At 30.7% G+C, this 24,311-nt stretch overlaps 2 protein-coding genes across 2 annotated transcripts in view; both read right to left on the minus strand.

The window, feature by feature from the left end:
* LOC142235372 (uncharacterized) overlaps positions 1 to 23,828 on the minus strand; it is a 40,547-nt gene extending 16,719 nt beyond the window's left edge. Inside the window, exons 1-9 of the mRNA XM_075306627.1 lie at positions 23,822 to 23,828; positions 15,524 to 15,789; positions 14,959 to 15,463; positions 13,820 to 14,814; positions 11,219 to 12,598; positions 10,991 to 11,158; positions 10,752 to 10,925; positions 8,353 to 8,523; positions 7,752 to 8,261 (exon numbers count right to left, since the gene is read on the minus strand). Coding sequence (XP_075162742.1) covers positions 7,752 to 8,261; positions 8,353 to 8,523; positions 10,752 to 10,925; positions 10,991 to 11,158; positions 11,219 to 12,598; positions 13,820 to 14,814; positions 14,959 to 15,463; positions 15,524 to 15,789; positions 23,822 to 23,828 — 4,176 coding nt within the window. The remainder of the gene's footprint in view (positions 1 to 7,751; positions 8,262 to 8,352; positions 8,524 to 10,751; positions 10,926 to 10,990; positions 11,159 to 11,218; positions 12,599 to 13,819; positions 14,815 to 14,958; positions 15,464 to 15,523; positions 15,790 to 23,821) is intronic.
* LOC142232952 (uncharacterized) lies at positions 3,150 to 7,425 on the minus strand. The gene is made up of 2 exons (XM_075303679.1): positions 7,257 to 7,425; positions 3,150 to 3,939 (listed from the first exon to the last, which is right to left on the minus strand). The coding sequence occupies exons 1-2, from the start codon at positions 7,419 to 7,421 to the stop codon at positions 3,286 to 3,288; spliced, it is 819 nt and encodes a 272-aa protein (XP_075159794.1). The 5' UTR covers positions 7,422 to 7,425; the 3' UTR covers positions 3,150 to 3,285.
* Positions 23,829 to 24,311: the final 483 nt, after the last annotated feature.

Below are 24,311 nucleotides of genomic sequence, written 5' to 3' on the forward strand. Positions count from 1 at the left end.
AATAACATTTTGACAAAATTTACTATAGAAATATAATGTTGTTGTTGTTTTTGATTTGAGCTTAAAACCATACATTGACTAAACTACAAGTGTAGCTTAACCAACAGAGGAAAAGAATGTTTGTCAAATTTATTTGGGCAAAGCCCTATAGATTGCAAGATGGTTGGATGGAATTACCACATTCCTCATCAGCATCCTCTACTTGCAGCAAAACAAAAAAAAAAAAAATTATCAAAATTACACTTGAACCTTCCGAAAAAAGGTTTAGCCGGCTTATTCCGAAATAAATTCATACAAACATTTCTCTTTTCATTTGCCACCATCAAATCATCGATTTGAGTGCAGTTGGCTGAGCGTGCTTCCCCTTTTTATACCCTCTACCATAGGATGGGGGGTATATTAACTTTGTCATTCCGTTTGTAACACATCGAAATATTGCTCTAAGACCCCATAAAGTATATATATTCTGGGTCGTGGTGAAATTCTGAGTCGATCTGAGCATGTCCGTCCATCCGTCCGTCCGTCTGTTGAAATCACGCTAACTTCCGAACGAAACAAGCTATCGACTTGAAACTTGGCACAAATAGTTGTTATTGATGTAGGTCGGTATGGTATTGCAAATGGGCCATATCGGTCCACTTTTACGTATAGCCCCCATATAAACGGACCCCCAAATTTGGCTTGCGTGGCCTCTAAGAGAAGCAAATTTCATCCGATCCGGGTGAAATTTGGTGCATGGTGTTAGTATATGGTCTCTAACAACCATGCAAAAATTGGTCCACATCGGTCCATAATTATATATAGCCCCCATATAAACCGATCACCAGATTTGTCCTCCGGAGCCTCTTGGAAGACCAAAATTCATCTGATTCAGTTGAAATTTGGTACGTGGTGTTAATATATGGCCTCAAACTCCCATGCAAAAATTGGTCGGTATCGGCCCATAATGATATATAGGTCCCATATAAACCGATCCCCAGATTTGACCTCCAGAGCCCGTTGGAAGAGCAAAATTCTTCCCATTCGGTTGAAATTTGGTACGTGGTGTTAATATATGGCCTCAAACTCCCATGCAAAAATTGGTCGGTATCGGCCCATAATGATATATAGGTCCCATATAAACCGATCCCCAGATTTGACCTCCAGAGCCCGTTGGAAGAGCAAAATTCTTCCCATTCGGTTGAAATTTGGTACGTGATGTTAGTATAGGGTATCCAACAACCATGCAGGAATTGGTTCCTATCAGTCCATAATTATATATAGTTCCCATATAAACCGATCCCCAGATTTGACCTCCGGTGCCTTTTGGAGAAGCAAAATTCATCCGATCTTCTTGAAATTTGGTACGTGGTGATAGTATGTGATATATAACAACCATGCCAAAAGTGGTCCATATCAGTCCATAATCATATATAGCCCCATATAAACCGATCCCGAGATTTGGTTTTGGAGTCTCTTGGAGGAGCCAATGTACCAAGCCAAATCATCCGATTGAGTTGAAATTTGGTACATTGTGCTAATATATGGTCGTTAACAACCATGCCTAACTAGGTCCATATCGGTCTATAGTTATATATATGCCTCAGATAAATCGATTTCCAATCACACAAAAATTGGTCCATATCAAGTTCATAATTGTATATAGCCCCCATATAAGCGACCCCCATATTTCAATTCTGGCTCTCTACGTACCGTGCAAAAATCCATATCGATTCGTAATTATTTGTAGACTTAACTATACATAACTTTTTTGTCTAATATATACCACGTATGGACTAACTCACAATTTAGAAAACGATGTTAAGAAGTTTTAAGATACCACAACCCAAGTAATCCGATTGTGAATGACAGTCTTTCGTAGAAGTTTCTACGCAATACATGGTAGAGGGTACATAAGATTCGGCCTGGCCAAACTTACGGCCGTATATACTTGTTTTCATTCGTTTTGTTTTGTTATTGTTGGTTTCTTTCTTTAATCATTGTTGTTGTTTTTGATTTCAGCTTAAAACCATGCATTGACTAAACTACAAGTGTAGCTTAACCAACAGAGGAAAAGAATAAATAATGTTTGACAACATTTTCTATACAAATAAAATTTTGACAAAATTCTCTATAGAAATAAAATGTTGAGAACATTTTCTATAGAAATAAAATTTTAACAAAATTTTCTATAGAAATAAAATTTGGCAACATTTTCTAAAATAAGATTTTTTTGGTAGTCTGTTTGGTAAAATTTTCTCCAAATTTTGGTAGATTATTTTAAGCTAGAGTGGCAACCGTGGTCGGAACTCCTATTCTCATTTCTCGAGCATTTGGGCATGACAATTGTTTTTAAATTTTAAATTATTACTGATATTCTACTGCAGAACCTAATTCCTTATTTTTTTTTATAAAAACGTGTTAAATTTTTTTCGAGAATTTTTGTGAGGAATTTTAATTTAATTTAAGGATTTTTGGGAACGAAAGTGACCAATTTGGGGAATAATACTGGGAACCCTGCTCCGGACACATCTCATCTTAGTCAACTCTGCGACCTTGATCTGGGCGCAAGCTGGTGTATAAAAATTTATGAAATCAAAAAAAAAACTGTTACAACAATATGCTAAATAATTCTTTATCTAAAAACACCAATTTTCCACAAAGTATTATTCTTTTGTTTTGCAGCTATCAAAGCATTTCCAATATGACAACATTATTTTGCAACAAATTTTGTACAAACAAAAAAACGTTATTTCTGGCGAAATTCGTTAATTTTTTGTTTGCATGTTGTCATTCGTTCGTACAAACAATACAAAAAAATGCTTAGCTTCGAACCGAAATATTAGATAAAGAATGATACTAATTTGTCGTTAATGGTTTTCTTGAAGGAAGAATGAAATGTTCATATTTATTGTCTCTAAATTTCACCAACATTATTAGGTTTAGCTAAAATTTTGATTATGAGAAAAGAAATAATATTTTTGCATATATAGCCTTGTTTTTTTTTTTAATTTTAAAGAAAAAAGCGCCTAAAGAATTTCGCCAAAAAGTAAACGTTCTGTTGTTTTCTTTTCAAAATGTTTTGGTTTTATTTTTTGTTTGTTGTATAATAATAATTCATTCATACAATTCAAAATATAAGCACATATTGGAAATGTTCTTCTATTTCGCCACAATATTCAGGAGGACCTTTTTTGTATTAAATTTTGTTTGTGTATGTGTGAGCTAAGGGTGGAATGGAGTTGTCGCTCAGAAAACTTATTTTCAATTTCAATCGAATTCGCTAAATAATTCTCATCTTGTTTTTCACCAAAGATATTTTGTGAAGAAATCTGTAAATTTTTTAAATGTTCTTACTTCGTCAACCTCAGCCGAACGTTTGTGCACTGAATGTTGGAAATTATGATTATGATGATGATGATAGCTGGATACACGTGAAGCCTTCTGACATTGATTATTCAATTGATCGAAAATCCGACCCAATCCACAATCGCGTTCATGTAGCATATTATTCTCACAGACATAATACATTTGCTCATTATAGGGATGTGATATGCGTTCACCCTCGCTATAAGCTCCAATACAGGTCCTTGCCATATTTTTATTGCAACAGGTTCCATCATCTTCAATGCAACACATTACACTGGTGCTGAAATATTTACCACTTGGACAGGCAGTGTGATGCATAGTACCTCCATTACATTCATAATATTTGGTGCAATCGTTAGAGTCGGCAGTGCGATCACCATTTTGTAGGCCATTAGGACATGAGCATCCTTCTTCAACACTGCTAACACACTTCTGTTGTGTGTCGCTGTAATATTTTCCATTGGGACAACTGAGTAGCATTACATTGTTTGGACCCGAACAGAAACAGAAGTAAGAATTGTTACTCTTGGCTGGTGTGGTGTATGTATTATCCACGGTAGCATTAGCGCATAGGGATATATCGCACTGACTCTGAAAGTAGAAAGAATTTTGGAGAGAAAAAAAAACGATAACATTTATATGGGAGAATTTGCAAAAAAAGGAAATGTAAAATTATGTGTAATTGGTGTGGTTTGTACATTGTATTTATATTATTTCTTTAGAATATTTTGTCAAAATTTTATTTCTATAGAAAATTTTGTACAAAATTTTATTTCTATAAAGAATTTGTCAAAATTTTATTTCTATAGAAAATTTTGTACAAAATTTTATTACTAATGACAATTTTGTTAAAATTTTAAATTCTATATTTATTTCTACAGAAAATGTTATCAAAATTTTGTTTCTATAGAAAATTTTGTAAATTTTTTTTACAGAAATTGTTCTCAAAATTTTATTCTTATAGAAAATTTTGTACAACATTTTATTTCTATAGAAAATTTTTCAAAATTTTATTTCTGTAGAAAATTTTTCAAAATTTTATTTCTGTAGAAAATTTTATCAAAAGCTTATTTTATCGATTTTTTTTAAATTTTATTTTTCTATAGAAAATTTTGTTAAATTTTTTATAGAACATTTAGTTAAAATTTATTTCCTATAGAAAATTTTATTTCTATCGAAATTTTTGTCAAAATTTTATTTCTATAGAAAATTTTGTCAAAGTTATTTCTTTATATAAAAAATTTTGTCAAAATTTGATTTCTATAGAAAATGATGTTAAAATTCTATTTCTATAAAAATTTTGTCAAGAATTTTTATTCTCTAGAAATTTTGTCAAACTTTTTTCAATAGAAAATTTGTACAAAATTTTATTTCAATGGAAAATTAAGTCAATATTTTTTTTGTTAAAATTTTAAATTCTATAGAAAACTTGAAAAACAAAAATATTTCTATTACAAATTTTGTCAAAATTTTAAATTCTATAGAAAATGTTGCCAAAATTTTATTTCTATAGAAAATGTTGTCAAAATTTTATTTCTATAGAAAATTTTGTAATTTTTTTTAAAGAAAATGTTCTCAAAATTTTATTCTTATAGAAAATTTTGTACAACATTTTATTTCTATAGAAAATTTTTCAAAATTTTATTTCTATAGAAAATTTTTCAAAATTTTATTTCTGTAGAATATTTTATCAAAAGCTTATTTTATCGAATTTTTTTTTAATTTTATTTTTCTATAGAAAATTTTGTTAAATTTTTTTATAGAACATTTAGTTAAAATTTATTTCCTATAGAAAATTTTATTTCTATTGAAATTTTTGTCAAAATTTTATTTCTATAGAAAATTTTGTCAAAGTTATTTTTTTATATAAAAAATTTTGTCAAAATTTTATTTCTATAGAAAATGTTGTTAAAATTCTATTTCTATAAAAATTTTGTCAAGAATTTTTATTCTCTAGAAATTTTGTCAAAATTTTTTCAATAGAAAATTTGTACAAAATTTTATTTCAATGGAAAATTAAGTCAATATTTTTTTTGTTAAAATTTTAAATTCTATAGAAAACTTGAAAAACAAAAATATTTCTATTGCAAATTTTGTCAAAATTTTAAATTCTATAGAAAATGTTGTCAAAATTGTATTTCTACAGAAAATGTTATCAAATTTTTATTTCTATAGAAAATTTTGTCAAAATTTTATTTCTATAGACAATTTTGTCAAAATTTTATTTCTATAGAAAATTTTGTCAAAATTTTATTTCTATAGAAAAGTTTGTACATTTTTTTACAGAAAATGTTCTCAAAATTTTATTCTTATAGAAAATTTTGTACAACATTTTATTTCTATAGAAAATTTTATCAAAAGCTTATTTTATCGAATTTTTTTTTTTAATTTTATTTTCTATAGAAAATTTTGTTAAATTTTTTTATAGAACATTTAATTAAAAGTTTTTTCTATAGAAAATTTTGTCAAAAATTTATTTCTATCGAAATTTTTGTCAAAATTATATTTCTATAGAAAATTTTGTCAAAGTTATTTTTTTATATAAACAATTTTGTCAGAATTTTATTTCTATAGAAAATGTTGTTAAAATTTTATTTCTATAAAAAATTTTGTCAAGAGTTTTTATTCTCTAGAAATTTTGTCAAAATTTTTTCAATAGAAAATTTGTACAAAATTTTATTTCAATGGAAAATTAAGTCAATATTTTTTTTTTGTTAAAATTTTAAATTCTATAGAAAACTTGAAAAACAAAAATATTTCTATTGCAAATTTTGTCAAAATTTTAAATTCTATAGAAAATGTTGTCAAAATTGTATTTCTACAGAAAATGTTATCAAATTTTTATTTCTACAGAAAATTTTATCAAAATTTTATTTCTATAGAAAATTTTGTAATTTTTTTTTACAGAAAATGTTCTCAAAATTTTATTCTTATAGAAAATTTTGTACAACATTTTATTTCTATAGAAAATTTTTCAAAATTTTATTTCTGTAGAAAATTTTATCAAAAGCTTATTTTTATTGATTTTTTTTTTAATTTTATTTTTCTATAGAAAATTTTGTTAATTTTTTTTTTATAGAACATTTAGTTAAAATTTATTTTCTATAGAAAATTTTGTCAATATTTTATTTCTATCGAAATTTTTGCCAAAATTTTATTTCTATAGAAAATTTTGTCAAAGTTATTTTTTTATATAAAAAATTTTGTCAAAATTTTATTTCTATAGAAGATGTTGTTAAAATTTTATTTCTATAAAAAATTTTGTCAAGAGTTTTTATTCTCTACAAATGTTGTCAAAATTTTTTCAATAGAAACTTTGTACAAAAGTTTATTTCTATGGAAAATTAAGTCAATATTTTTTTCTATAGAAAATTTTGTCAAAGGTTAGATTAGATTAGGTGGCGGCCCGATGTATCAGGCTCACTTAGATTATTCAGTCCATTGCGATACCACATTGGTGAACTTCTCTCTTATCACTGAGTGCTACGCGATTCCATGTTAAGCTCAATGACAAGGGACCTCCTTTTTATAGCCGAGTCCGAACGGCGTTCCACATTGTAGTGAAACCACTTAGAGAAGCTTTGAAACCCTCAGAAATGTCACCAGCATTACTGAGGTGGGATAATCCACCGCTGAAAAACTTTTTGGTGTTCGGTCGAAGCAGGAATCGAACCCACGACCTTGTGTATGCAAGGCGGGCATGCTAACCATTGCACCACGGTGGCTCCCTCCCTCATGGTGGAGGGTATAAAAATGATCATTATTTGAAATTAAAAATAAGCTTTTCAAAAATATTAGTCAGATACCAACAGATTTTGCAGAATATAAATTTGTCAAATTTTGTCAAAATTTTATTTCTATAGAAAATTGAAATATATACGCCCGGATTTTCTAAAGAAATTACTTACTTCTGTTGAGGGGGCACATTCCCGTGATGTTATATCGAATATTTCACCCTCACTACAGTACGTAAAAGTGGTGCCATCTTTGGCACACATGCAATAACCATAGGCATTATTTTGGGAGGGGAATTTTTCATTCAAGTAAGCTTCAGCTTCCGAGCAATAATTCATATCACATAAATCCTAGGGAAAATAAAATTTAAATAAAAAATCATTACGTTTATGTACGCAGAGAACCAATATGATCACCTCAAACATGTCTCAATAACATAATGGGAATATTGTAAGGGAGACGTAGAACATTTTTGTCACAAAAATTTATTAGTGAATCATAAATATTGATTGCCGGAATCCTATACATAATTTCCCATAAAAATAATATGATTGTCATAAACATGCTACCGTTCCATGTGCAAAACTAACATTTTGCTCTTGAAACATTGAGATTTCAGATGATCATATTCCTTATATGGCTGTGAGCTTTAACACTATATCGCTTACCTCTACAGGTGTATTCGGTGGACTACAGGTCTGATCGTCCTCCACGAATACCCAATGATTGGGACAATCTTCATAGGTAGCCACATTATTATTGCACAAACAATAACCATTCATGGTACCCCATGCGGTTACTTTGATACCATTCAATTGGCCTGCGCAGCTTTCATTCTTACAGGGTACCATGGGAATTTTACATGTATTCGTTACATCACTGAAGACGCCTCCATCAGGACAATCACGATATTGCACATTACCATTGATACATAAACAAAAACCTGTGGTAGTTCCTTCGGCAGCAAAGGCAGTGCCATCTGCAGCACCAATGCATTGAACTGGATTACAGATTGGTGGCATGCATTCTCCAGAGGTTGCATTAAAATCGCCATTATCGTCACAATTATAATAAGTTGCCTCTCCATCGACACATTCGCAATAGCCTTGAGTTGTGGTAAGTGCTGGAATTTTTACATTATCCTCACCAGCTGGACATTTGGATGAATCACAATTAATCTAAAAGGAATATGCAAAATACCATTATAGAGCGGTTGCAAAACGAATATGGACTGAAATTGCCCCATTTCGTGGATCACATTGGACTTACATTGTTTAATTTGCAAATATTCATGTTGGGATTAAATACAGAGCCCTCAGGGCAGTTTTCGAATACTCCAACTTTAGATAGGCAACGACAGAAGCCATTCAATGTGTCATCATTGGAGGAATAGATGTAGTTGTCACTTTCACTGTGGCATACAAGTTGATCGCATTGTTTCTATTAACACGAAGAAAAAAGAAATTGAAAGAAATTTTATTAAATTCTACATATCTAAATCTGAAGCTATTTTAGTTAAATTTAGCACATTTGACATTGCCACTCTTGTCAAAAATAATCTCCCAAAATTTGAAAAAAAAATCTACCAAATTGAAGTTTTTGTGGTTATTATGAAAAAAACGTTGTTTTCTTCGACGAAATGTTTTATTATTTTATTTTATAAGTTTGCAATATTATATATTTCTATAGAAAAGTGTCTACAAAATTTTATTTCTAAAGAAATTTTTCTACAAAATTTTATTTTTATAGAAAATTTGGTAAAACTTTTTCTGTAGAAAAATGTTGTCAAAACTTTTGACAAAATTTTATTTCTATTGAAAAATTTCTACAAAATTTTATTTCTATAGAAAAATTTTCTAAAATTTTATTTCTACAGAAAACTTTTCAAAATTTTATTTTCATAGAATACTTCGTCGAAATTTTATTTCTACAGAACATTTTTTCAAAATTTTATTTCTATAGAAAATTTTGCTAAAATTTTATTTCTACAGAAAATTTTATTTCTACTAAAAATTTTGATAAAATTTTATTTCTATAAAAAATTTTGACAAAATTTTATTTCTATAGAAAATTTTGACAAAATTTTATTTCTATACAAAATTTTGACAAAAATTTTTATTTCTATAGAAAATTGTGACAAAATTTTATTTCTATAGACAATTTTGACAAAATTTTATTTCTATAGAAAATTGTGACAAAATTTTATTTCTATAGAAAATTTTGACAATTTTTTTTTTCTTTCGAAAAATTTGTTAAAATTTTTTTGTATGTTTTATATATTTAAGAAATTTGTCTAAATTTTATTTCTATAGACATTTTGTCAAAATCTATAAGAAAAATTAAGTAGGTCTTAATTGGACAGGAATATTTTGCAAAATCTACTAAAACATCAAGAATTCTACCTAGCAGTAAAAAATCGACCTTTTTGTGTGAGAATTGTACCAACTGTGGCAACCGTGCACATAAGTTCCTTCCGATATGGTTTTATTCAGACCCAAAATACATATCTGTGCCAAATTTGAATTCGATTCGACTAAAACTTCGACCTAGACTTTGATTCCAAAAATGTATTCACAGACAGACGGACATCGACAAATCAATTCAGGGGTTGACCCTGAACATTATTGCCAAAGGCACAATGTGGATATCTCGGCTCCTTCTGGGTGTGGCAAATATATGCACTAACTTTTCAGCAAAAAAAGCGTCGCCAAAAAAGTAGTGAAAATATTCTTTTTGAATTCGGAAGTGGTGCAAAATTGTCGCAGAAGCGATGAATTTAACATGAGCTTGTCATAGGGCAAAGTCAGTGTTTTGGATGTGAATTAAAAAAAAATGTGATATTTTGTTAAATAAATAATTATATAATTTTTTGTCCATTCTAACGCTTGTCTGAAACGTTTGACTTAAAAGAAATTATAAATTTCGCATTTCTATAGAAATAAAATATTGACAAAATGTTCTATAGAAATAAAATGTTGACAAAATGTTTTATAGAAATAAAATTTTGACAAAATTTTCTATAGAAATAAAATTTTGAAAAAAAAATTCTATCCAAATAAAATTTTGACAAAATTTTCTGTAGAAATAACATTTTGACAACATTTTCTATAAAAATATAATTTTGACAAAAGGCTGGCTGCATGGCAGTTTTAGCAAAACATGGGCCGATTCACATCATATTCGGAACACCTGTTTGAGGATCTAAAATAAAAATTTCGATGTCTAGATACTCAAGACCATGAAACGTGAGGTCGGTTTATAAGGGGGCTATATCAAAACCTAAATCGAAGATGGGCTATATACCGATATACCCAGACAACTGTCCACGTTTGGGAGGTATCCACTTTTCAGAGTGTCCAAGTTTTAGAGGTTTAACAGTACTTTGTATAGTCGAAAATCGATCGTTCGATGTGTTTCAAACTGAATGACAAATTTATTATATGCTCATATCCATTCTATGGTGGTGGGTATAATTAAACACAAAGTTAAAATTTTGAATGAAAAAAGTGTCATTTGAAATGAAAAAAGGTTTCATTTGAAATGAAAAAAGGTTTCATTTGAAATGAAAAAGTGTCATTTGAAATGAAAGAAGGTTTCATTTGAAATGAAAAGCATTTCATTGCAAAAAGTTTTATCTGTGGTTAAAATTGCAACATATTCCGACTTACCGAAATTTGAACATTCGTACAAGATGAAGTATATGGATTATAACTGCCACTGGGACATTCCACAACGACTGGTTCATCATTGAGACACAAACAGAAACTGTTGGTATCATGGTTATTAGCGAAGACAAAGAAATCGGGACTGGTCTTACAGATCATGGGATCACAGGCGGCATTCTGAAATGAAATGGAAAAAAATAAGAAATCGATATTTTCTCAAATTATAACCAATTTTCCCCTACCGAAGTACACATTCCGTAAGTTTCATTGAAATAATATTCCGGGGGACAATCGTATTTCGTAGCAAAACCATCAATGCACATACAGAAAGCATTTGTCTCCGAAGAATTCAGTGTGGGGAAGGCCTCATAATTATCGAGTGTTTCACACATTGTGGAATCACAATCGGCCTAAAATTAAAGAAAAAATTAGTGAACAGAATCTGAAGATCATAGGGGATCCGCACTTACATCCGATTTATGAGCACAGATAAAACCATTGAACGTTTTATTTTCGGGACATGTATGCTCTATGGGTACTCCATCAATACAAACGTAAAATTTAGTATCGTCATCATCATCCCCATAAGTGTAGTAATCTGGTTGATCATCACATAAATTGGTATCACATTTATAATTGGGATTACAGCTGCCAATTTCGGGATCAAAACCACCTGTGTTACAAGTACCCACCAATGTCTGATTGCAATTGCACCAATAGTATTTATTGCAACTTGGATGAGGTAAAACGGTAATCTTGTCCACATGGGCACAGGGATTGTAACATACAGCCTCCAGATCAGGTTGGCAAGCATGATCCTCTACATTGAAATATTCACCTTCGTCACACTCCAATAGTGTGGGCATACCTTTATCACAGGAATAGAATGCATTACATTGCAAAGGGCTTGGCAAAAGTGTTCCCGTTGTCTCATTTGCACACACATTAATCCAGCAGACGAATTTCGTATCTGGAACACAGGTTTGCTGTTCAGCGTCATAGTATTTGTCAATGCCACATTCTTGGGGTGTAAACTCTCCATCACTACACATTAGGTATTTATCACACTCCTCGCCAGGAATAGTTTCACCATCGGAACAGGGCCAACACATATAGTCAGTATCAATTTCACATTGTTGGGTTTCTTTGCTGAAGAAATAACCTTCACCACAGGATTCTTCTCTATATTGGCCACCACAACATACAAAGTAGGTGGAACAGTTGGCAGGATTTTGTAGGGTTGCATTGCCTACACAACTTATTCCCTCCATTACGCAAACGTTGTGAATATCTTCTTCACATTGCATGGTATCGGCATTGAAGTGCTCTCCGGGTGCACAAGATTTTTCTTTCAGTTCTCCCGTACAACAGATTAACCATCTAGAACAATCTCTGGGATGAGGTATAGTATCACCATTTTTATAACCACCAGGACAGGAATCATCTGTGGGCCCATTGATCATATCAAAGGCTACACTACGCTTGCGACGCGATGTAGATCCCTGATCATTGCCATAGGGTACGCAACTTTGCTTTTCTTTACTGAAATAGTTACCAGCTCCACATTTAGTTTCCACAAGTTCTCCATTAAAGCAAATATAGAATTTTTCACGATTTCTCAAATGGGGTATGAATTCGCCCTCAGCATAACCACCGCGGCAGGTGATTTCTTTCAAGGCTGCACTTTCAATCATACAGACTAAGAGATTGCTATCAAATGCAGAATTATCGGGACATTTACGATATTCGACTACACCATTGCTGCAGACACAATAACCGGCATTTGTTCCATTTGCAGGAAATGTGGAATTTCCGCTGGCATTTTCACATTTGGTTGGATCGCAAATGATCTGGAAAAAACATTAATATGGAAAATTAAAAAAATTCTGTCAAAATTTTTATATCTACAGAAAATATTGACAACAAATTTTTATTAAATGTCAAAACTTTTATAAAAATTTTGTTATTTCTATTGAAAATTTTGTCGAAAATTTTCTACCTATATAAAATTTTAACAAAATTTTATTTCTATAGCAAATTTTCTCAACATTTTGATATCTATAGAAAATGTTGTCAAAATTTTATTTCTATAGAAAATTGTGTCAAAATTTTATTTCTAAAGAAAATTTTGTCAAAATTTTTGCAAAATTGTTATGCCTATAGAAAATTCTAACAAAATTTTATTTTTACAGAAATATTTAACAAAATTTTGTTATTTCTATAGAAGATTTTGTAAAAATTTTATTTCTATGGAAAACTTTGACAAAATTTTTATATCTATCGAAAATTTTGTGAACATTTTTATATCTATCAAAAATTTTGTAAAAATTGTATTTGTATAGAAAATTTTATAAAATTTTTCTTTACTATAGAAAATTTTGTCAACATTTTTATATCTATAGAAAATGTTCAACATTTTTTTTCTACAGAAGATTTTGTCAAAATTTTATTTCTATAGAAAATTTTGTCAAAATTTTAATTCTATAGAAAATTTTTGCAAAATTTTATTTCTATAGAAAATTTTGCCAAAATTTTTTTTGTATAGAAACTTTTATCAAATTTTTATATCTATAGAAAATGTCAAAAGTTTTACATCTATAGAGATTTTTGTCAATTTTTTTTTTCTACAGAGAATTTTGTCAAAATTTTATTTGTATAGAAAATTTTCTCAAAATTTTATTTGTATAGAAAATTTTCTCAAAATTTTATTTCTATAGACGATTTTATCAAAATTTTTAAATCTATAGAAAATTTTTAAAAAATTTTTATATCTATACAAAATTTTGTCAAATTGTTTATATCTATAAAAAAAATTGTCAAAATTTTTATATCTATAGAAAATTTTCTCAATGTTTTATTTCTATAGAAAATTTTGCCAAAGTTTTATTTCTATAGAAAAATTTGTCTAAATTTTATTTCTATAGATAATTTTGTTAAAAAATTTATAGAAAATTTTGCTAAAATTTTTATTTCTATAGAAAATTGTTCAAAATTTTTATATCAATTGAAAATTTTGTCAAAATTTTATTTCTATAGAAAATTTTGTGCGAATTTTATTTTTGTCATTTTACCTTGGCAGTAGTAGGAGTACAAGGTGTGGTGGTAGTGCATGTTGTGGTAGTGGTGGTACATGTTGTTGTTGTTGTAGAGCATGGTGTTGTAGTTGGTGTGGTACATGATGATGTAGTTTCTTCGGTACATGTTGTTGTAATTTCTTCGGTTGTAGTTTCTTCGGTACATGTTGTTGTAATTTCTACGGTTGTAGTTTCATCTGGAGTTGTAGTTTCTTCGGTAGTTGTACATGATGTTGTAGTGGTAGTCGAACATGTTGTAGTAGTCGTGCATGGCGTTGTTGTTTCTTCAGTATCTGCTGTTGTAGTCTCCTCAGTTGTAGTTTCTTCGGTTGTAGTTGCTTCAGTTGTTGTGTCTTCGGTTGTGGTTTCTTCGGTTGTAGTTTCATCTATACAAGTAGTTGTAGTTTCTTCGGTTGTTGTACAAGGTGTTGTTGTGGTAGTCGAACATGTTGTAGTAGTCGTACATGTCGTTGTTGTTGTGGTACATGGGGTTGTTGTTTCTTCAGTATCTGCTGTTGTAGTCTCTTCGGTTGTAGTTGCTTCAGTTGTTGTTTCTTCGGTTGTGGTCTCTTCGGTTGTAGTTTCTACGGTTGTAGTTTCATCTGGAGTACAAGTAGTTGTAGTATCTTCGGTTGTTGTACAGGGCGTTGTGGTGATAGTCGAACATGTGGTAGTAGTCGTACATGTCGTTGTTGTTGTGGTGCATGGCGTTGTAGTTTCTTCGGTTGTAGTTTCTACGGTTGTAGTTTCATCTGGAGTACAAGTGGTTGTTGTCTCATCGGCAGTTGTACAAGGTGTTGTGGTGGTAGTCGAACATGTTGTAGTAGTCGTACATGTGGTTGTAGTTTCTTCTGTTGTAGTTTCTTCGGTACATGTGGTTGTAGTTTCTTCTGTTGTAGTTTCTTCGGTTGTAGTTTCTTCAGTTGTAGTTTCTTCGGTTGTAGTTTCTTCGGTTGTAGTTTCATCTGGAGTACAAGTGGTTGTTGTCTCATCTGTACAAGTAGTTGTAGTTTCCTCGATAGTTGTACAAGGTGTTGTAGTACTAGTTGTACATGTTGTTGATGTCGTGGTAGTAGTGCATGTCGTTGTTGTCGTACTACAAGTTGTTGTTGTAGTACAAGTTGTTGTTGTAGTACAAGTTGTTGTTGTAGTACAAGATGTTGTCGTTGTACAAGGAGTTGCCGAGCTTGTTGTAGGTGTTGCCATGGTCGTTGGACATTCTGTTGTTGTATCTGTGGGTTCATCCGTTTCCGAAGATACTGTTGTTGTGTCCGATGGTTTAACAGTTGTTGTCATATCTGAGGGACACACACCGGGAATACAATTCAAAGTTTCTTTATTGAAATAGCTCTCCTTGGGGCAATTTTGAGTTACAACTGTTTTATCGGAACACACATAGAAACTGTAGCAATCATTATCATTTGCCAAGAAAGCTCCATTTGCCTGGTCCATACAAAGATTTTCCCAACATGCGGTCTTCACATCGGGTACACATGCGCTAAGGGTTTCATTGTAAAAGCTTCCAGCATCGCATGTTTGGGGATAGGCTAAATCATTATTACAAATACTGAAACTGCGGCAGCTCTTGCTATCGGCCACAAATGTTCCCGAAATAGCACCGGCACAGGGATTATCCTCAGTCTAATTATGAAAGAAAACCTTGATAAAAAAAACCGAAATAAACTTAAGAAGATGCTTTACCTCAGCCAATGGGGCCTTTAAACTTAATTTACAAAAATTTCTGCCCTGGGGTCCACATCTGCCTGTTTTCGGGTTATACTCTTTGCCCTCGGAACATTTAAATTCACGTTTCACATTTTTATTTGTGCATCGATAGAAACTAGTGCATGATGTAGGATTTGGCCAATGCATGCGAAGACCCTGTAGTTTACGTTCTACGCATTCTTTATCAACTGCCATTGATGGGATGGCTATAGCAGCTAGAACTGCTAGTGCTAAAAGAGAACCTAAAATGTGGAAAAGTTTTCATATGAAAGATGGGAACAATACATAAAATTGGGTAAGTACACAAAATTTAATTCTAATCATATATTTTACTTACAGAGCCGAAAACCTAATAAAAATTACTGCAGCTAGATACTCTACTCTATTTACCTTACACTGATAGAAAAATATGCTTTTTATGAATTCCGTTTCTTTAATACAATTTGACGTCAGATCAATAGAATTTTCTTTAATGTAAAGATGAATCCTACGAGATATTTAAGCCAATTTAACAATATTTTAGTTCATGGGATTTATAATGTTTTAGTAAAAATTTCCCACGGTTCCCACTGGTGCCAATAATAATCTACCATAATTGGAAGAAACTTTTACAAAAAATTTACCAAATTAAAAAAAAAAAACAAAAACAATATATTAAAGTTTTTCATAAAACTTTTGTCAAAATTTTATTTCTATAGAAAATGTTGTCAAAATTTTTATATCTGTAGAAAATTTTAACAAAATTTTATTTATATAGAAAATTTTTCCAAAAGTTTATTTCTATAAAAAATTTTTACAAAATTTTTTTTCTATAGAATATTTTTGCAAAATTTGATTTCTATAGAAAATTTTGTAAAAATTTTATTTCTATAGAAAATTTTGTAAAAATTTTATTTCTATAGAAAATTTTTGCAAAATTTTATTTCATTGTTGTTGTTTTTGATTTCAGCCTAAAACCATGCATTGACTAAAGTACAAGTGTAGCTTAACCAACAGAGGAAAAGAATGTTTGTCAAATTTATTTGGGCAAATCCCTATAGACTGCCCAGATGGTTGGATGGACGCACGTTTCGGAATTACCACATTCCTCATCAGCATCCTCTACTTGCAGCAAAACTATCAACCAATTATCAGAATAAATTCAGGCAGTTCATTAAACCGAACAATGAACCACACTTGAACTTTCCGAAAACGAGTTTACATGATAGCCGGCTTATGCCGAAATAAATTCGTACAAACATATCTATTTTCCTTTGCCACCGTCAAATCATCGATTTGAGTGCAGTTGGCTGGGTTTTTAATAACATAGAACAAAACCAACATGCTAACCATTGCACCACGGGAGCCACCGTGGTGCAATGGTTAGCATGCCCGCCTTGCATACACAAGGTCGTGGGTTCGATTCCTGCTACGACCGAACACCAAAAAGTTTTTCAGCGGTGGATTATCCCACCTCAGTAATGCTGGTGACATTTCTGAGGGTTACAAAGCTTCTCTAAGTGGTTTCACTGGAATGTGCACCGCCGTTCGGACTCGGCTATAAAAAGGAGGTCCCTTGTCATTGAGCTTAACATGGAATCGGGCAGCACTCTGTGATAAGAGAGAAGTTCACCACTGTGGTATCACAATGGACTGAATAGTCCAAGTGAGCCTGATACATCGGGCTGCCACATAACCTAACCTAACCTAACCTAACCTAACAATAACAAAACAAAACGAATGAAAATTTTATTTCTATAGAAATTTTTTTGCAAAATTTTATTTCTATAGAAAATTTTGTCAAGATTTTATTTCTATAGAAAATTTTTGCAAATGTAATTTCTATAGAAAATTTTGACGAAATTTAATTTCTATAGAAAATTTTGTCAAAATTTTATTTCTATAGAAAATGTTGTCGAAGAAAACTATGCCAAAATTTAAATTTGTATGTTTTAGAACTAAGAAAATATCGCCAAACCAAAATTTTGTGATTTGCGATACTAGGTGGTGGTGAAATTCGTAGTCGATCTAGCGATATAGGCCCCATATAAACCGATCTCCAGATTTGGCTACCGGAGCCTCCTCTCCTCTCAAATTTCATCAGATCTGGTTGAAATTTGGTACGTGGTGTTAGTCTACGGCCTCTAACACCCATGCACAAATTGGTCCATATCGGACCATAATTATAAATGGCCCCCATATAAACCGATACCTTGATTTGTCTTGCTGAACCTCTTGTAGGTGCAAATTTCATTACATCCGATTGAGTCGGTGAGTGCACTGAAAAAAATATTGTCGTGAGGTCAAAGATTTCATGTCTTTAAAATACGAATGCAAATTTTGCTTAGCATAAAAACGCATTTCTTTAGTATAAAGTTTTTTTCCTTGACCAAAAGTCGATAAACTTTTCAATGAAGTCGTATTGTCCTTATAATTAAGTGATTTGATTTAAAAATGGATATCATAACATGAAAGAAAAAATGTTTGGGCTAAGGTCAACTTGACTTTAATAATTCAGAAAAAATCTTTAAATTTAATGAAATTGTCTTTAAATTTGTTGTCTTTTTGCATCTTGACTACAAAGCAAAAAATCGTTCAAATGTAGGACATGTTTTTCAACACTTTATTTTAAAGACGTTTTTTACTTGAAACACAGCATAATTTCTACTGGAAGTCGTGTCTTATTTTGGAAAATAAAGTTGTCGTTATTTCGTTTCTAAAGGACTTTGGTAGCATATGAAGAAAAAAAGTTGAAAAAACGAAGAATTAAAATGTTCTTCCTAGAAGCAAGTACACAAAACCCGAATTTAAAAGAGAATTGTGTCTTAAAAGTATCCTTACTTGTATTCTCCGCTTCTTTGGCTCGGAATCAATACCAAAATTTTTAAAGTAAAGACAAAATCTTTGGAACCGGATATGCTTTTTTTTCAGTGTGGTGTTAGTATATGGCCTCTGGCCTCTAAGAACCATGCAAAACTGGGTCCATATCAGTCAATAATTATAAACGATCGGTTTATTTGATATGCGGAACTTCCTGCATATACACGGACGAAAAAGACTGTTTTCCATATGTTTGGGTGTAAAAATTATATGTTTGGAACTCAAATTTTTAAACACAATATTTTTAAGTGCAAGCATATAATGCTCATAAACTAGTATAACATGTTTGGGACATATATGTTAATATGTTAGAACATATTATGTTTGGGACATAAAATGTTTGTAAATATAATATGTTTGGATGCAAACATATATTAGTTTAGAAATAGACTATAAACATATATGTGTTTAGAAACAGAGACATAAAGTGTATGCTGGATGTAAAATAATGAAAGTAACCAATTGGCGCCTTAAAAATATATATACACAAAGAAAATTTCATTAAAGATTGGAAAAATACTATGTGTAAATATAAACAAGTATAAATTTACAAATTTGGAGTAAAACATATATATGTTGTGATATAAGACTTCGCCAAAAATTGTATATGCTTCAGTAAAAATATTAAAATGAGTATTTAGAGAGAAAATTCATTCGGAACCAAGAGAAAAGACATTTGAAACAAGTAAGTAAAGTAGAAAGTAGGGCGGGGCCGACTATATCATACCCTAAACCTCCATTACAGAATTAGTAATCATAAGCATTTGTGGGGTAACATATAGGTCTGGGAGATAAACCGCAGTTGCATATTTAAGAAAATTAAGGGGTACATGTCTATGGGTGCTTTGTGTCAATCTGACTATAGCTCATAGTCAATGTTGCCAGGGAAAATGTTCGGTTTACCCTACAAGGACAAAAAAAAGTTCCCTACTTTCCTATACATTCCCAAACAATTTTCCCTACTATATTTTTCGTTAAATTTAAAAAATTTTACAAAACAAAAATGGTTCTAAGTACTTTATTATCTTAAAACATGAATATGCAACGTATATAACTTAGAATATAAATTTGTATTACGACCACGGTTGCCACAGTTGGTAGAATTCTACCCAAATTAGTAATCTTTTTTGTTAAATCTTTATAAAAATAAAATTTTGGAAAAAGTTTCTATAAACAAATTTTTGTGAAAAATTTTTCTATAGAAATAAAATTTTGACAATAAATTCTACAGAAATAAAATTTTGAGACAAAATTCCACAGAAATAAAATTTTGAGAAATTTTTTTTTAGAAATAATATTTTGAAAAATAAAAATTCTATAGAAATACAATTTTGACAAAATGTTCTATAGAAATAAAATGTTGACAAAATTTTCTTCAGGAATAAAGTTTACCACACATTGTTAAAGATCAAGCCTTGCCTTACCAATTGTGTTGAGTGAAAATGTCCTACATTGTGGCCCTACGTCCCTACAAGACGCTAAATATTAGAAAAACCCTACATATAGGGAATTTCCCCTACTTCTAGCAACACTGGCTGTGTTGATATTGCACCTACAGAGTTAGGTTAGGTTAGGTTAGGTTAGGTGGCAGCCCGATGTATCAGGCTCACTTAGACTATTCAGTCCATTGTGATACCACATTGGTGAACTTGGTATGCCACTAATATTGAGCCCATTATTAAAAAAGAGAAAATCGTTAAATGAATGTGGGTAATAAATACAAATTTGTAAAAATCGAGCAATATTCTTATGTAAGAGCTACAAGTACGTATAAGTACGATCGACTAGTACATCAAAATTTGCAATTTGAGTAACATTGGTTAATAAATAAGAGTACTATGGCCAAATTTGTGAAAATCGAGCGATGCATATATATGGAAGCTATATCTAAATCTGAACCAATTTGTATAATATTTTGCTGGTTTGATTAATACCACAAAAGGTTACCTTGTGCAAGATTTGAGTAAGATCAGTTAAGAAATGAGGCCTTTATGGTCAAACATAAGGTTATTAGGGGCGAATTTTTCAAAATCGGGTGATACATATATGGGAGCTATATCTACATCTGAACCGATTTCGATGAAATTTTGCACATATAGTTAGTACTATAGAGGACTGGATCTAGCCAACTTTTAGTAAGATCGGTTAATAAATAAGGGTTCTATGGCCAAATTTGGGAAAATCGGGCTTTACATATATATGGGAGCTACATCTAAATCTGAACCGATTTCGATGATTTTTTGCACATATAGTTAGTGCTATAGAAGACTACCTTTAGCCAAATTTGAGTAAGATCGGTTGATAGATAAGGGTTTTATGGACAAATTTAGAAAAATCGGGTGGTACATATATATGGGAGCTATAGCTAAATCGGAACCGATTTCGATGATTTTTTGCACATATAGTTAGTGCTATAGAAGATTAAATTTAGCCAAATTTGAGTAAGATCGGTTGATAGATAAGGGTTTTATGGACAAATTTAGAAAAATCGGGTGGTACATATATATGGGAGCTATATCTAAATCAGAACCGATTTGGATGAAATTTTGCAGACTTGAAGGGCGATGGAAAAGATAACCTTTTGCCAAATTTGGTGACGATCCGTTTGAAAAAAAGCGCAACGTGACCCCATTTGTCGAAATCGGGCGATACATATATATGGGAGGACGGACACCAAGCGCTAGATCGACTCAGGAGGTGATTCTGAGTCGATCGGTATATATTTTATGGGGTCTAAAATCAATATTTCTGGTAGGCACCTTTTTTGGCCGATCAAACTTATTATACCCTGACCACTATGTGGTTTAGGGTATAAAAATAGCATGAGTTTTGTTTATCATTTTCACATTACGGGCACAATTTTTTTTGTTTCGTCAAAACAAATCGGAACGTAGGACGAGTAAGTCAAAATATTCAAACAAAGGTAATTAAAGGGATCTTCATAAAAACTAACGAAAGGGCACTATACACTGAAAAAAAAAACCATGCCCGGTTCCAAAGATTGTGTCTCTATTTTAACAATTTTGGTATTGATTCCGAGCCAATGAAGCCGAGAATTCAAGTAAGGATACTTTTAAGACACAATTCTCCTTTAAATGTGGGTTTTGTGTATTTGACTCTATGAAGCAAATTTTAATTTTTCGCTTTTTCAGTTTTTTTCATATGTTATAAAAAGTCCGTTAAAAACAAGACGGTAGAAATTATGCTATGTTTCAAGTAAAAACGTCTTTGAAATAAAGTGTTGAAAAACATTTTCCTATTTTTTACCGATTTTTGCTTCGTTGTCACGATGCAAAAATGCAACTAATTTAAAGACAATTTCATTAAATTTAAAAAAATTTTATGAATTATTAAAGTAAAGTTGACCTTAGTCCAAAAATTTTTTCTTTCATGTTATAATACTCATTTTCAATTCAAATCACTTAATTATAAGGACAACACGACTTCATTGAAAAGTTCATCGACTTTTGAACATAGAAAAAAAAACTTTATATTAGAGAAATGCGTCTTCTAAGCTAAGCAAAATTTGTATTCTTATTTTAAGGACATGAAATCTTTGGTCTCACGACAATATTTTTTTCAGTGTACTCTTTTTAGAGTTGTGACAGTAAACATTGGGAAACAGTAAAAAATTAAACAGTAAGATCTATAAAAACAAAGTTTAGTTCCTCTTTATTATTAAGTAGTCCAAGAGGAGTTGACGGAACTTTCGAAAATAAAAGCGGACATTGAGTTCCGCGGTAAAACCAGAATAACATTATAACTTTTTTCGGCAAATTGTATTATAACTTGGTGGGGAATGATCCAAAGCAACAATTGAATAAGTTTATTTTCTTTAAAATAAATTATTAAAGAAAACTAACAATTGTTCGAACCTAAAAAAAATTTATGTGTTGGTTGTAAAATTATTGTTTGGAATTTAAATATAATATGCTTTTGAATGGTTATCGTTAACTTTAGGATTCGATGGAAAAATATTTCAAAAATTTTAAACTTTATACAAAAACCTTTTTTTGTTACAAAAATTTTATTTTTGCAATAAAAAAAAATAATATATGATTTGAACTCAGTCCATTTCGTTTATATCAAGCACTGTTCTTTTCTGACTTTAAGTCTTTTATAAGACACACTTTACAGTTTCGTAGTAAAAATTTAATGTAATAGTATGTAATGTTGAACACCTTTTCGGGATATTCCGAACGTATCTGGAATATATGTAAAAAAATAAAAAATAAAAAAAAAAATTGGTATCGGTCGAAGCAGGGATCGAACCCAGGACCCTTGGCATGCAAGACGGACGTGCCAACCACTGATCCACTTCGCCAACAAATGTATGTTTAACAATGTTATGTTGTTAAACAATGTTATGTTTGCATCGGCTCGTGGGCGCAGCAAGCTATGCTATATAAATATAACTTATAACGATAATTATCTCTTGATGACCATAACAGCTACGTAGCCCAGTGGTTAGTGTGCTGGCTTACAAACTGTGTGGTCCGCTGTTCGAATCCCCGTCCGGCAAAAGGTAAAATTTAAAAAAAATTATACAATTGAATAATTTCTTCTATAATGTTTGTATTACAGAAAAAGGTGCTAAGAACTAAAAAAACTCGGGGAAGTGAGAAAAATGTGAGGGAATATACAATTAGGCAGAAATTGAGCACAATCTTCTTTGGGAGAATATTCTTCTAAGCATATAATATTTTTGGGTTCAAAATGTTTCCAAACATATTATATGTTCACATAATAACATATAGTTTTTTGGAAGACAACATTATTGAATTTGGATGGACAAATACGTAATGTTTGTAACTTAGACTACCCAAACATATTATATTGTTTAGACCAATATGCTTTCAAACATATTATATATTGGAAGAAATCAAATATATAAATGTTTGGGCAATACCCAAAAATTTATATGCTTGAAGCAAAATGTGTTTGGGAGTATATGTTACAGAAGCGATTTTTTTGAGGGAGTGGTTTCAAAATTATTTATAGACTCGTCTATTATAAAAAATTGAATTATAGGAACTTTCTATTTAGTTAAATTAAAGAACATCTTTGGGAGAACATTTTTGGAAGTACTTTTAAAGTTGTGCCGTTAGGCCAACTTCGAAATATTTTTGCTAGGTAATTAAGTAATAATTTTAATTAATCGTTATTTTTTTCCAAAAACAAAAGATGTTTAATTGGAACATTCGTAATAAAAATATTTTCGGCAATTCCTGCATTTAAAACCAAAAAATCAAATATGTAATATCCTTGTATCTTTGAAATTCCTTAATTCAAAACAAAATATTCCACTTTAATCCTTATGTCCTCGTGCAGCAAATTTCATGTATCCTTTGTGTTTTCTTTCAGATCGATGACGTGTTACTCTTTCACAATTATCCTTAGGTTTGCTAAACTCACCTCTCATTCTGAAATATCTCTTATACTTTGCACTTTAAATTTCACTTTTATCACTTGACAATTATTATTAATTTCTATAAAAAAACCGCACACTTGTAGAGTTCTAAAGCAACTCTGTACCTATTGCCAAAACTTTATTACCCTTATATATGGAGATAGGAAAAAACAAAACAAAAATCTTAAATTGATAAGGATGCTTTTAACAGACTTTATCATAATACATAAAAAATATCATGTTTTTCCCAATTTTTTGTTTTTCGATACAATTAAATAATAAATATTTTCAAGAATTTTTGATAATATCGCTAATGGAAAATAATGTAGAAATACCAAAAATGAAATATTTTCTTAGAAGTAATGTTAGAGAATATAAAATTTGTTATCGCCCCACATTAAGACCAGTAGCTCTAACTATCGATTCCTAAATGATACGATCTACGACCAGGGACTGTAATTATTCTGATTAATCTGATTAAATCAAATTTTAAGG

The sequence above is a fragment of the Haematobia irritans genome, chromosome 4, assembly GCF_050003625.1.
Source record: "Haematobia irritans isolate KBUSLIRL chromosome 4, ASM5000362v1, whole genome shotgun sequence".
Lineage (NCBI taxonomy): Eukaryota > Metazoa > Arthropoda > Insecta > Diptera > Muscidae > Haematobia > Haematobia irritans.